General features: G+C 35.6%; 1 protein-coding gene across 1 annotated transcript in view; it reads right to left on the bottom strand.

The window, feature by feature from the left end:
- Window positions 1-14,092, bottom strand: part of Tenm1 (teneurin transmembrane protein 1) — a 784,432-nt gene that overhangs the window by 84,137 nt on the left and 686,203 nt on the right. The window contains exon 24 of the mRNA XM_075956580.1: window positions 10,819-11,051. Within this exon, the coding sequence (XP_075812695.1) occupies window positions 10,819-11,051 (233 nt within the window). The remainder of the gene's footprint in view (window positions 1-10,818; window positions 11,052-14,092) is intronic.

The following is a 14,092-nucleotide window of genomic DNA, read 5'->3' as shown; positions in this document are numbered from 1 at the left end:
GATTTTGTATGTAACTGGACTCTGTAGCACAGTTTGTGATTGGCATATCTGAGTCTTTGGATTTGACATATGACACCATAAGATAAACATCAGAAATAAATAACTGTGCTTGTTGCACATGAATGTGACTGTATGCATTGCTTGAGAAATGCACATACAAAATATTTAAAACAGTGAATATTATATAATGTACCACAAATCATATGCTAGTCAGGAAATAAATACAATAGTATACATTCTTTTGTGAAGGAAAACATATAGGTGTGGATGGACTTGGAACAATTTGCTAAAATGGCTTACTATTAGAGGGCTGTGTTTATGGAAAACAAGTTTGGAAGTTTCTCTTTGTACTTTCTCTATAGTTCAAACTTTCAAGCAATAGAGACTTATTACATTTATATTTCTCAAGACCTTTAGGCTCAGTTATATCAATAATGAGACTTTGGAATACTTAAAATCTTTGTTCTTTATACTACTCTTTTTAAAAGAAATGTAATTAAATATTTTTACTATCAGGCTGCTAGGATTGCAATGGTTTTTTATTTACATTTCTTCCTTGACTTATGGTGTGACACCTTCATTGGGTGTTCTTTCAAATGCTCAAATGAGAATAACACATTGTCAACTTTTTATAGTGTGATATTCTTTCCTGAAGAGTTGTCAGCCATAAAAACAAAGACAGGATAATGCATGTTTGTGTGTGTGTGTTACAGTACTGTGGCTATGCATATATGCACAGCTGCATTTTACTTTATAACTAAGCACTAATTAGAATATAATACTTTGCGTTCTGTTAACTTGTAAAAAATAGCAAAAGTCTGTTGTTTTGTGGGCTGTAGCTGGATCCAAAGCTCTGGTACATATAAGAAAAATGTGCTACATCTCCATCCCTTCTCAGAAACTTAAAGATAATAAAATCAAAATGACTTGCAATTCCTTGTGTAGCAGTGAGCATAGATATTTAGATATGTTTCCTTCCAAGCTTTTCCCACCATAGAGTCACACTGCACTCAAACCTTTGCAGATTTACCAGCACACAATCAATGCCATTTTGTGTTCTGCACTTACCACTGGATGTTATTTTGTATTTTCATTATTCCTCAGAGGTTAGTAACATGTGGGGGTTTGTGGGGAAAATAACCAGTCTTTAGATGCAGACAATAAGGGGACACACACTTTCTACAGAAATACTTAAAATGAGAAATAGTATAATTAATAGGTCTGTTTTTCTTTTGATCACAATTTGCTAGAAAATCTGAAGAATATCGGTTAGAAAATACTCTGCTCAGCCTAACATTTAGTATATTAAAGAAGATACTATATATTAAATCATGCTACTGTATGCTTATTTGTTTCCGACTGGGGTGAAGGAAGTCAAAGTTAGATTTATATCCAGGGCAGACAAACTGTGGGCTGCAGGGAGGCACCAAGAGACGTTGAAACCATCCCCCACTTTATCAGTTTGTTTCTTGCATAGAGAGCTTGTAAAAACCTGCTTTTCTTTTCTTTAAAACCAAAACGGCAGCTGCCTTTCTTGTATGGGCCATCTGTAATCCTTAGATGAAGTGGCCCAAAAATGCAATCAATTGTTGAATTAAAAAATAAAAATAAACTTTATGACTCCATATTCAATTGTGATTTAGCTCATGGTGATGTTAAAGTCCATGGATTTTGAAAGATGTCTTGGTTTACTTTATGTTGTTAGAGTTTTACTCTGTACACTTGTTTATTTATTTAGTATTTAGTATTTCTAGAAGCTAAAAACATCATCTGATTATTGCTTCCTCTGTTGACAGGTTAATATTTCAGATTCCCTGAAATATCAGTGGACTGTAGATAGAAGATTCCTCCAGAAATCGCCAAACTGTGACTCACAAGGTTTTCATTTCTTTGATTTCATGCTCACCCCCATACATTCAGTAAACATGCAATTACAGGGTCATTTTGTACTGATCTTGGATGGGGCTTTGATCAAAGTTTTAACTCTAACATTTTTTTTCATGTTTTAGAGCCTTAAAAACAAACACTTTACATGGAAGGAAATGTCCTAATTAACTTCTGAAGAATTTGTACATTAAAATATCTTACCCTGCTGGAGAAGACTGATAAAGCAAACTTACTACCTTCTGCTGAAGAGAAACTGTATTTAGAAGGAACTTGCTATTCTCATAAAACTTTTAATAGGAAGAAGTGAATCAAATTCCTTAATTACCATTTTATGGTTGGTAAAAGGGCAAATTACGTGCCATCCATTTCTAAACTTCTAAATGTCTCTGGTGCTTTTAATTAAAGCTGCCATCTAGAAACTACTAAAGCAATTTTACGCAATTAGTTATTTATAGGTTACCATAATACAGCACTCAAAATATGATTCAAATGATTTGCAGCCTGTTAGTGTGTGATTTCTGTCATTATTTTATTTTTTGGTCAGGGAGTTTTCTTTGAAATCAGTTGAGGTGATTCTTAAGTGGACAAATGGGAAATGCATGACACAGAGGGACTGTGATAAAGAGGTAAAATTAGTTTGGGTAGTGATCTTAAATTAAAAAAAATCATTATAGTTCTATGCTTCCAGTCTTAAATTGAGGGGATTATGAGTTGCATTCTTGACAGTGTGCTGTGAAGATAAAGTACAGCCAGCTCTCTGTATATGCGAATTCTATACCCGTGGATCCAACTAACTATAGATCGAAAATATTAAAAAGAAATTTCCACTGCAATTGAATGTTCACAGGTTTTTTTCTTTTTATCATTCCCTAAACCATTCACATAGCATTTGCATTGTATTAGATATTGTAAGTAATCCAGAGATGAGTTAAAAGGTAGAAAGAATGTGCATAGACCACATGCAAATTTTATGCCATTTGATATAAGAGAGTTGGACATCTTCATGGATACCAATGGATGAATTTATTTCATTGTTATTCCTCCACCTTTGCCCACTCTCCTGCTATTCTCCCAGATATCCAGAAGCAGACTTTTCCATGTTGCCCTGAGTACGTCCTATTTGCTGTCTTTGGGTGATCTTGTCTACCTAAACATGTCCATACTCCATGCCCTCAAGGTTCCTATGAAGTGTTTTAACATCCTGCTGTCCCAGACAACTTCATTTTCTGGACACTAAGTTTACATCTGAACAGAATTCTTGCAGAATAAATTTTATGGTGAATCAAAGGGGGAATTATTCTGGCTACAGGTGATTTGTGGGACATTACCTAACACAAATGAAAACCAGAACTTAGTCAAATCGCATGCAACAATTGTATCCTAACCCATCTTGACTCCTGATTCTCTTGTAGCTTCATCCTTCCCTAGGATACAGAGCATAACCCTTTTCAAAGTAACCTTTCCAGTGTACTGTCAGCTACTGTAATCAATATTAGTAACAACACAACAACACTGATCAGAACTATAGGTAATATTTACTGTGTATACACTCCAATCTATATATTTCATTAGGCAGCTTATTTATTTGGTGCTTTTATATTTTATTTTATTATTGCTTTATTGAACAAGTCAGTTGCATGGGTACTATTAGTATTTTCACTTTCAGGATAAGGAATTTGTAGCTCAGAAAAGTTAAACACCTTTCCCAAGAGTGAAGGATCTGGGGTTCATACCTAATTCAGTTTGATTCTAGAACCTGCGTGGTTATCAGTATATTTGTCCTCTAAAATATTACAATGTTCACAGAATTGATAAATGCATGGGAGTTACAATAAATGCACAAGAGGCCATTTACTAAAACTTCTGTGACTTTACAAATCATGAACACTTAACAAAGTGTTCAAGCACAGATGATACAGAAAAGGCAGTTAGCCAAGGCCAAGTCTATCCTTGACTTCTTTTTGTCACCAACTGCTTATGCCTTTTGAATTGTAACAGACAAGTCAGAAAAGTCCTCAAGTTACAGTTGCTCACACAAATCAAGGTTCTACTCCTTTCATCATTGTTAGCAGACACATTAGAGCAAGTGTATACAGAAACTGACTAAGCTCTTAGTATGAATGGATAATAGGTACTGAATGTTCTCTGCAGCAGCCCCTGTAAATTCTAAGATACTAAGAACTTAGTTTATGAAAGAAATCTCCATTAATATAGAATTCTATATCTTTTTAATGGCTGCATGGTATTTCTTCATAGATTCCACATGCTATCAAATTACTTTTGAATTATTAGGTTTCTAATTTTTGACTAAAGAAAAATATTGAAGAATACCATGTGGCTAAAAAAAATCACAGTACTATCGGGGGGTTAAAAATAGTATTTTGTTAAAAGTTGAAGACTGTGAAACAATTTTTCCATAAGCTGCTTCTAATCCTAACAAGGATGTTAGATAAAACAAAATTACATGGGAAGGACCTTGCAAGCTGTGGCTGGGAATTTGGCCACAGGTGTCCGATGGTTGATATAACTTAAAAAGCAGATTTTATTTAAGTGATTCTCTCAAATCTTTCTTACTTACCCCAATGCCTGACTTTAATTCTCTCATCTTCAGAGAAAAGATATATTTCTTTGAAATCCCTGAGATTCATGACTCTTGCACCTCTTATCCTCATCTTAATCTTAGGGCTATGTCTTTGTTCTCCCTCCTATTCCCATTTTATTTAAAAATATTTTTCATACACTATATTTTGATCTTATTGTTTCCCTTTTCGCAACTTCTCCCAGATCCTCCCCATCTTCTCACACATCCAACTTTATGTTCTCTCTCTCAAAACAAAACAAAACAAACAAACCTATAAAAACTCCCAACAAGACAAAAACTACCTAAAACATACAAAATGAAACAAAAAAGATCACAAAAGCCCCTCTGGAATCCCTTCTGTGTTTCTCAACTAGTCCCGGATATGGGGCCTGTTCTGGAGTGTTGTTGATATAGCCAGTGGCACAACATTAGAGAAAACTGATTTCCCCTCTCCCGGCAGATATCAGTTCCAAATAACTTTCTGGTTAGGAGTGGTATTTTGCATCTACTTCTCCTTCTCAGTCCTTGGGATTTTTGTCAGGTTTGAACTTATGCAGATCTTGTGGATGCTGTCACAGTCTCTGAGTTCATACGGGCATTGATCCTGTTGTTCTCCCTCTTATTCAAAGCCCACTCATGTATCAAAATTTTTGTTTGTTTTTCGTGACAAGATTCCTCTGTGCAGCTCTGGCTGTTCTGGAACTCACTCTATAAAACAGACTGGCCTTGAACTCACAGAGATCCCCCTTTCTCTGCCTCCTGAGTGCTGGGAGGAAAAGCATGTGCCACCACTGCCTGGCTCAAAAATCTTTTGACTCTAGGATAAGATCATAACTCCTTACTCACTTCCTTCCTTCTGCTATTACCCTGAAATATTTTTAAACTAGAAAACACTTATTATGTTTTAGAGTCTTAAATACAGCATTTTAAATTAATGCCGTGGCTTGTCTGTAATTTTGTTCATGATTATTCTTCTTATACCTCCAAATGGTTGTCACCAAGAAGTCATATAATATACTAAAGGAATGCACTAGAATCATTACTGTCCTCACTGCACTGGAGAACCAAAACACACTCCTTTTTCTCTACTATGTTCTCTTCCTAATAGACACCACTGATGCCAGTAAGAAGTCACTAATTGTTGTGTTATCAACTTTTTATTAATCACATATATGCCAATTGGAAATAGTATGCAGATGCCCAAGGAAAGAATAGTGTTTAGGAATGTACCTCAGATTTAGAAAGGAACAGAAACTATTGTCTCTAGATTTTATATTATCCAGATTTTGTAATTTCCCATAAAGTTAAAAGGAATCATGTAGCTAGTGTCATGAATTCCCTAAAGCCACCTAATAAAGGTGTAAAGACAAGAATTATTTCTCTTCCATGGAAAAACTGTTGACACTCAACTGGATATTGCCTAAGCCCTGCTGACTTCTGAGGTCAATTTATTTAAAGACACACTTGAAAACAGAGATATAACCTGTGGTGAGGTCTGAGGAAACATATTAAGTCATTGATAAATTTTAGCCTGTCCTGTCGATCCTTCACCCTTTGTATCTACTTGGAAAAACACAAGTGCATTCAGCTTGTCACCAATTTTGTTTTATAACCCTACCTAGTACCATTTCACATTTTGCTTAAGTACTTGGTCATCTATTACATGACTCATTAGTTTGAGTTCTCTGTAGAATTAAAGAAAGTCGCAGTAAAAATAATAAATGGAACCTAAGTTTCAACGACATCATCCATGCATGTTTTAAAAGCATCTTTCAAAGTCAACTCAAACTCATATACAGTGCTAGGGAACGGTGCTCCTTCAACTTCTTCTTAGCGAAACCCTTTGAAGTATTGATGAGTTAAATGACAAATGTTTCTTGTTATTGGGATTCAAATCAAAGTTTATCACATCGGAAGAGATAAAGGTCTCTTCCCAGGAGAAGAACCCAGGGACTAGCATATGAAATTCTATTTGAGGATGCTCCAATTTTTCCTTCAAACAAAATTTGTAGTTACTACTGCAGTCAGGACATTTAATAAAGTGAAGGTTTCCTGTCTTGGTCTTAAGGAAAATTTGGTGAAGTTCCTAGTTGCAGAATCTTTCAAAGAGAAGTGACAAGGTTTCCAGGAGATATATTTGAATAATTACAAACCATGTAAATGTTATATGGTGCACTATCAGTACATAATTAGTTAAAAATCAGAGAAAGTGTTGTAATAGGAAAATGAAACTTAACTGGAAACTACTTGTCTTATAAATATTTTTCCTGTGAAATACAAGTCACTAGATTACAAAGCATTTCCCCAAATTTGTATCCTCCAGAGAGATACTGACTTTTAGTCCAAAGATGTGGAATTTGGTATAGTTCTATTGTAGGCTTCTTCATAGAAGATGTTTTATACATGAGGCTAACTTGGTTTGAGTTCTGGGTTGTTACCTGCATACCATGTGATCCTGGGCAAATCTCTTGCTCTGAGTTTCAGTTTCCTTTTGTACAATGGAAATCATAGCATTGTACAAACTGAATAACACACAGTAGTTTCCCTGAATGCTATAGCAATCTTTACTGTATTCCATTAGAATCCAAAATGAGACCATTTTGAATTCTTCAACTTAGACATGAGAAATTTCGTGATCCTGTGTTAAAATTCATGCTGGCTCAAAAATAATTAATGGCATTATTGTTTATTTTAGTGTTCCGGGAAAGGGAACCATGGTAAGGGATAGTGACTTATACAACCATTCAAGGAAAACCTGGCCATTATATGGATAAATCAAGGACATTTAGACTCTCTAGCCTGCAATTCTCACTTGGCTGCCATTTCTCACAAACACAAACAAATGAAGAAAGCAACGTGAAATGCAACACATCTTCTGATCCCTGAACTTTGGTTGGTAGGCTTTTGATGGGATTTAATAATATACTCCAACTTTAGCACAGGGATCTCAAAATGCATTATATTTCAACTTGGTTTTAGAATAGGTTCAGAAAATTAATGAGCTGCTTTGCCGATCAACATTTCCTAGCCTTAACCTTGAGTAGTTAAGGAATGTTGGAATGTCTGCATAAAATTGCAATATGTTGCTTGTTAAAGTGTGAGAGCAATGGCTCTCAACTTTCCTAATGCTGCAAAACTTTAATATAGGTCTTCAGATTGTGGTGACCTTCAATCATAAATTCATTACTCCTTCCTAACTGTAATTTTGCTACTGTTATGAATTGTAATGTAAATATCTTATATGCATGATAGATGATATGCTAACCTATGTGGGATGAGAACTTCCGTCTTAGAGTAAGCTTTCTTTCCTAACCAAGAAATGGTACTCCCAGATGTACATTTCCATTTTCTACTGATCTACAGCTTTTCTTTATGAGCTTCAGTGTGAGGGGAAAAATTTAAGCCTCTCCTTAAAGCAATCCATTAAACAGTTGCTGTCTTCCAAAGGAGTGGCAAGAAGGAGCTGGTGCACATGACAGACAATCTTATAGCAAAACTACAAACAAATGACCCTTTCTTGAGAGACAAAGAGTATGCAGGAAAACTTCAAAGATGAAATTATCAATTAGTCATAGTCTTTTCTCAATTTACACACTGTAATTTAATAACTTCTTGCATGCATGAATTTCCCTTCTAAAAAGTTAAGAAATTGCCCTATAGCAGCATTCCATGTAAGATTCAAACTTCGGAGTCACTGACAGTTGAGTATGTCTAGGTTCAGTATGGAGATGGGAGTTGCAGCTGGGTCCTTGAGTTTCTCACCAGGATGTTTAAAGTGACTGAGGTGTACTGATGTTCCACTACAATCTGAGTGATATCAAACATTGTTTTCATGGTCAAAGGATATGGTACATACCTACATAGTATATACCATAGCTTTCACTTCTTTAGGTATTCCAGTTCACTCATTGTGTCTGGACAAATATTGTAAACCTCAGCTTCAAGAACAGTATGTGAATGTTGTTCAGGTAAGTTCAGACAATCAGATGTCTGTCTGTGCCTGATGTACTCAGGGCTGCTTTGAAAGTATTAGACTATGTGTAAAGAAAGTTGAGTGAATCAATATGAATAAACACATACTAGTAGATATGACAAAAAGAAAAACTAAGTTTGATATTAGCTTTAATAGATGTATAATTTTTGGTGCTCTAATTACTGATACTTCAAGAGTTCATGCAAATCCTGCTAATCAGTGCTCTTATTGCTGCTTTCCAAGCAGGAAAACTACAGCAAACCAAGTCTTTTCTTTGTTTGGAAAAGCAGAAATAGTCATTCTCTATGTGGCAGGCTGAATGGGGTAGGTGAGATGAGTGGTTTTCAGACTAGCAGAGACTCAGGAGGATGTCAATTTTAGGCACAATACAAGCCTGATTCCTCCTTATTGCGTATGCAGAAATCTTTATAATACTCACAAGAGTTTTAAATCAATATAAAATTTAAGACCCAATCTGATATATTTTCTTGAAAGATGAGCTGATTATATGTTGCACCTGAGTTATTCACTTACTTCTTGAATATTTATTGTGGGCCCAGTGTGTGGATGCAATAGGAGTTGGTGCAGAGAAGAAGAAACACTTTACTATAATACTTGGGAGATTTACATTCCCTTTGGGAATACCTGGCAAAAGTAAGACTTATTTAATTGATCAATTATAAAATAAACAAATTTGATGGATTCTACATCATGTTCCGAGTAGGTAGGGAATGAGTAAATTTATTAAATATTAGATGCAGTTTCTCTTTGCAACATTTTATAGAAAAAAAATCTTTCTATTTATGAAGGAACTGAGAAACAAAAGAAGGCAAAAACATAACCTAGTGTTAATTTAAGAGTGTAGATACTATTTAAGAATTTCACCTTTAATGGGCTGGGGTTGGCCAGAAGGGCTTTAATGGAGAAATGGTAGTTGACAAACCTGAATACTTTGAACTATCATAGTAGTTGGAATTTAATTCCAGTATGGCAAATGTCATATGGCTATAGAATAATCTCTTAATATTTGAAATAGTAAGTGGCTTTCTATCAAATTAAATACATTGGCCTCACAGTATTTATTGACATGGAAAGGTATTTATAATACATTAAAGAATGACAATATATATGATGAATCTACTCTGAGAGAAATAAAACATATGCTACACATAAAAATTCTAATAAAAATAACTACTATAATGTTAATGGTAATTTTCTTTATGTGCTAAGTGTATGCTGATTTTAATTAAAAATATTCTCATTCTTCCCTTTGTATTTTCTGCAACAAAGGTGTATTATGTTTAATACTCAATGCTGGCTTTGTGAAATCCAGTGAAATGAATACTTTGTAAAACTCACTAAAGTAAATATGTACACATGCATCTATAAAAACTTAGGAGAAAGAACCAAGAATGTCTGAACAATTAAGCAGATGAGCTAGATGATACGTGATGACAGAGCATCTGTAAATTTAGAAGTCTAAGGTGGACATATGATTGAGTACTATGAAATTATAAAGTTAATTGGGAGACACATACATATTCATTAAACTACAGGCAATTGAGGTAAAGATTGGTCTTGCAAGATAGGGAAATGAAGTTGTTGTTGGTTTTTTTTTTAATAAGGCTAAACTCCCACTAAAAGCAAACTAATTGGAATCTTTTATCCCAGAGTTGATTTTAAGTAAAGAGAAAAATAAAAATAGCTTAAAAATTATCTAGATTCTTTAAAGGAAGAAAGGTTCATTAATGGTTGTTAAGCAAAAGATAGAGATGCTGTGAGATATTCAGCATTTCTGACAGTGGTGGAAGTTGGCAATAGACCTCCCTAGATCCAATGCAGGCCACAGAGCAGAAACAAGAGAGTGGAGACTCTAGACTGGGACCAGTTAACTCTTTAAGTGCTGGATTGTGTGGATTTCCCAGAAAACAGCACCCAGTACAGAGGTGGGCGGTCCTTGGGCTTCCCACAGGTCAGGGAACCCTGATTGCTCTTCGAGCAGATGAGGGAGGGTGACTTGATCGGGGGAGGGGGAGGGAAATGGGAGGCGGTTGTGGGGAGGAGGCAGAAATCCTTAATAAATAAATAAATTAAAAAAAAAGAAATCTTGAGAGACACTTCAATGGCCCTGGGCAGTAGTTATTTGCTAACCACACTAAAATCATATCAATCATTTGATAACAATTATGATCATACTAACTAATGCATATCATCTAAAATTTTGCCTTGATGTACCAATCTTCTGTGATAGACTCTGGAAAAGCTGTCTGTGAGAGGAAGAATGTTGAGATAGACACAGTATGACAATAGCTTTTAGATTTGGTGATATCAAACAAAATCTGTGGTCAATTGAGGAATGAATTTCTGTTTATTTTACCTCGAGGGCTGTTCAATGATGCTTCTGAGGCTTTGCCACCATCTCCGCAGTGACTCTGGTCAAAAGGAAGACACTGATCACCTGTGCCGGCCACCACCTCAAAATTCTTAGTCAGATCTTTTGTTTCCACAAGAGATTTCAGTTTGTAGACTTTTCGAGTATTGGTGTCTGATAGGTAGAGTGATTCAGACATAGGATCCATAGCCAGATAGTACTTATGTGCAGGGCTTGTGCTATGGAAGAGGAAAAAAATAAGTCATTAAAAGCAATCTGTTTAACATGTACCCTTGGAGTCTGTCTTTTGTCGCAAGTGGAAAAATATTTTAATAGATTAAAGAGTTGATGTATCTTCCTGTGTAAGTACCAAGGGTCTAGACATGTATTTGTTTTTCTAATAATGGGTCTAGGTATGAGAGAATCCAAATCATTCAACTAATCTATAACGATGCTGACATTTTGATGCTGTTTATGGAGAGTAGAAAGAAACAGAGAAAAATATCTCAGGAGCTGCTTTTCCTATTCTGTCATCCAGTTACCAGCTGGGTGATTGCTTGTGTCAAGGTCATCTTGAACTCACCAAATTTAACATAATTCTTGTTTTCACCTTCTTACCCATCTCTCAGCAAATTGTTCCTTGGTCTTTTGGTTTTTCTGCCTCCCCTCGGGACACTGCCATCTTCCTAGGTGCCTGTTGTCGATTACAAGGCATGTTTCAAACTAGAGGACTATTGATCTTGGAGGGATGTGTCTAACAGAACACCATTAAAGTTCCAAATTCCCTCTGTGAAGTGAGCAATGCTTCTCTACACACTTTCCCTTCTGTCAGACACTGGTGAAATTTAACATTTCTAAATTATGACATATATATATATAATCATGACATTCGAGTTTTTTTTCCTTTGTTGCTGTTGCCATGATAAATACCATGAGCTAAGCATAAATGTGGAAGAATGGGTTTATTACCCCTTATAGGTTAGAGTCCACCATTTAGTGAAGCCAAAATGGGAACTCAAGGCAGGAAACTAGAAGCAGAAACGTAATCAAAGACCATGGAAGAATGGTGCTTACTGGCTCGCTCTCCATGGATTACTAGGCTTGATTTCTTATACTACTCAGGATGACCTTCCCAGGTGTGACAGGGCACTGGTGTGCAGCGGACTGGGCCCACCCACACCAATCAGCAATCACAGCAATGCCCCACTGATATGCCCATTGGCCAGTTTGATGGAGGCAGTTTCTTAGTTGAGGTTACCTCCACCCAAGTGACTCTAGTTTGTGTCATGCTGGCAAAAATTAACGAACATACATAGTCACATGGTTGGGTACATAGATTCACCTCTGTTGTATGTCACATAGAAGGTGTTTTTGAAGTTGCATTCAGTTTTTCATAGTGTCTCCATAATTATTCTGACCACTTCTATAGTTAGAGATATTGTAATTTTTTTTGATGCAGAATAATAACCCTTTCTACCTCATCTATTTTCACATGCTTTTAGTGTCTTTACCCAGGCAGCTTCTCATGAAGAAAGCCTTCCCTAAATTTCTACATTGGGTTGTTTGCATAATGCTTAGGAAGAATACATACAAATTAAATGACTTGTTTAAGTATGAGTGTTCCCCAGTCTAATGAACTGTGAGAATTAGCAGGAAGGCAACCATTTCATGTTTGTTTCTAATACGTTTAGTGCTGAGAACTCTATTTAGTACCTACTCCCTGTGCCAGAAGCAAGATATCATTCTTTTCTAACTCCTTTCTACCATTTCTCATGTCTATGGAACATCATGCTCTTGTTTCTTTCCCCCTACTAACGTCTTCAGTATTTCCCTTTATCTCTGCTAGTTCAAGCACACATCCTCTCTTACCGGAGCATTCACGGTGCCATTTCTATGTTGTGTGCTTGTTTATTAATTCATTAAAATACATCTTCTAAACACCTGAAATGTGCTCAGGAACTGTACTATGGGATAAAGGCCAACTTGTGTATAAGATACAACCATTTTCTTCATCAAACTCACAGCTTAGTCAAGTAGACCGATGAGTAAACAAGATATGACTCTCATAAGTCACATATTAGTATAGAAAATGTGAAAAGGGAGAGAAATGATCAGAGAAGAGGGATTTGTGATGTAGGAATATCTATCGTAATGTATTAGTGTTTTTAAATTACTAATTGAAGTCTATGTTTTATTTGATTCCCTTAGTTTGTTATTTATTATTATTATTCTTAATCTAAGATAATTTTCCCATTCCAAGACAGCAAATTACATTTAGTCATCATGTCTTTTTAGGCTTTTCTGGTCCATGATATTTTCTTGGACTTTCCTTGGTTTTGATGACCTTACCAGTTGTAAGACCATTTGTCAGTTATTCTACAGGAAATTCCTTTACAGGAATTTGTTTAATACACTTCTCAGATAGGAATTGTAGAGTTTTCATGGAAAAGTTTCATTTTCACCAAATCCCACCTACATTATAAACAATCAACAAAATTTATCACTGACCAGCTTGATCTCAACCTCCTGGGAGAGCCATTTTTCCTTACTGTAAAAAGCATTCCTTATTGTCTTTTTTGGAGGGACATAATTATCTACAGAGGAGACTTAAGCTATCAGGAATTACATCCCACACCCTTGAGAGTAGATCATCACATAAATTATAATTTTGGATGTGTGATTTATATTTTCCATTTATTTAATAAAGGTAAGAGTTTTTTTAAAATATCAGTATGGGCTCCACAGACATTTATTTTATGCTTGCAGCAAATGAAATCCAATGCTATTTTATGTTGTCCTAGTTGCTACCACTAAGACCTCTTTCTCTTGGATTATATGCACCTTTTACGTGCATCCATAAATGTTTATTATTATTATGGTTATAATGATGATAATGTCAAGACTTAATTACTTCTGGCACTGCAAGAATGTTCTATACTCATCTTAAATCCTTCCTTCCATTATACCAGAACCAGCCTTTCTTGAAAAACAATGGTTCCTATTGTTTGCTAATGGTATTAAAAAGCAAGACTGGATTGATGGTTCTAAGTATTATCTTTGCAGGTAACTTTCTTCCTAAATACATTGTGACCTGCCTGCATACAAAGACCATATCCTTCTCTCTGCCCTTGATGTCCAATAGCACCTGAAAAGGTCAGTATTCAGTAAGTTCTGAACAAGAACTGGAGTGTATGGCATAAAAATAAGGCATGAAAAAGAGTTCAGGCTTTGGGTACTTAGCCAAAGAAAGTGGAGGGGAGAGTCTCGTCAGAAGAAAGAG

This window comes from Microtus pennsylvanicus, chromosome X (genome assembly GCF_037038515.1).
Source record: "Microtus pennsylvanicus isolate mMicPen1 chromosome X, mMicPen1.hap1, whole genome shotgun sequence".
Classification (NCBI taxonomy): Eukaryota; Metazoa; Chordata; class Mammalia; order Rodentia; family Cricetidae; genus Microtus; species Microtus pennsylvanicus.
The sequence above is the reverse complement of the archived record's forward strand: the minus strand, read 5'-3'. Positions and strand labels throughout refer to the sequence as shown.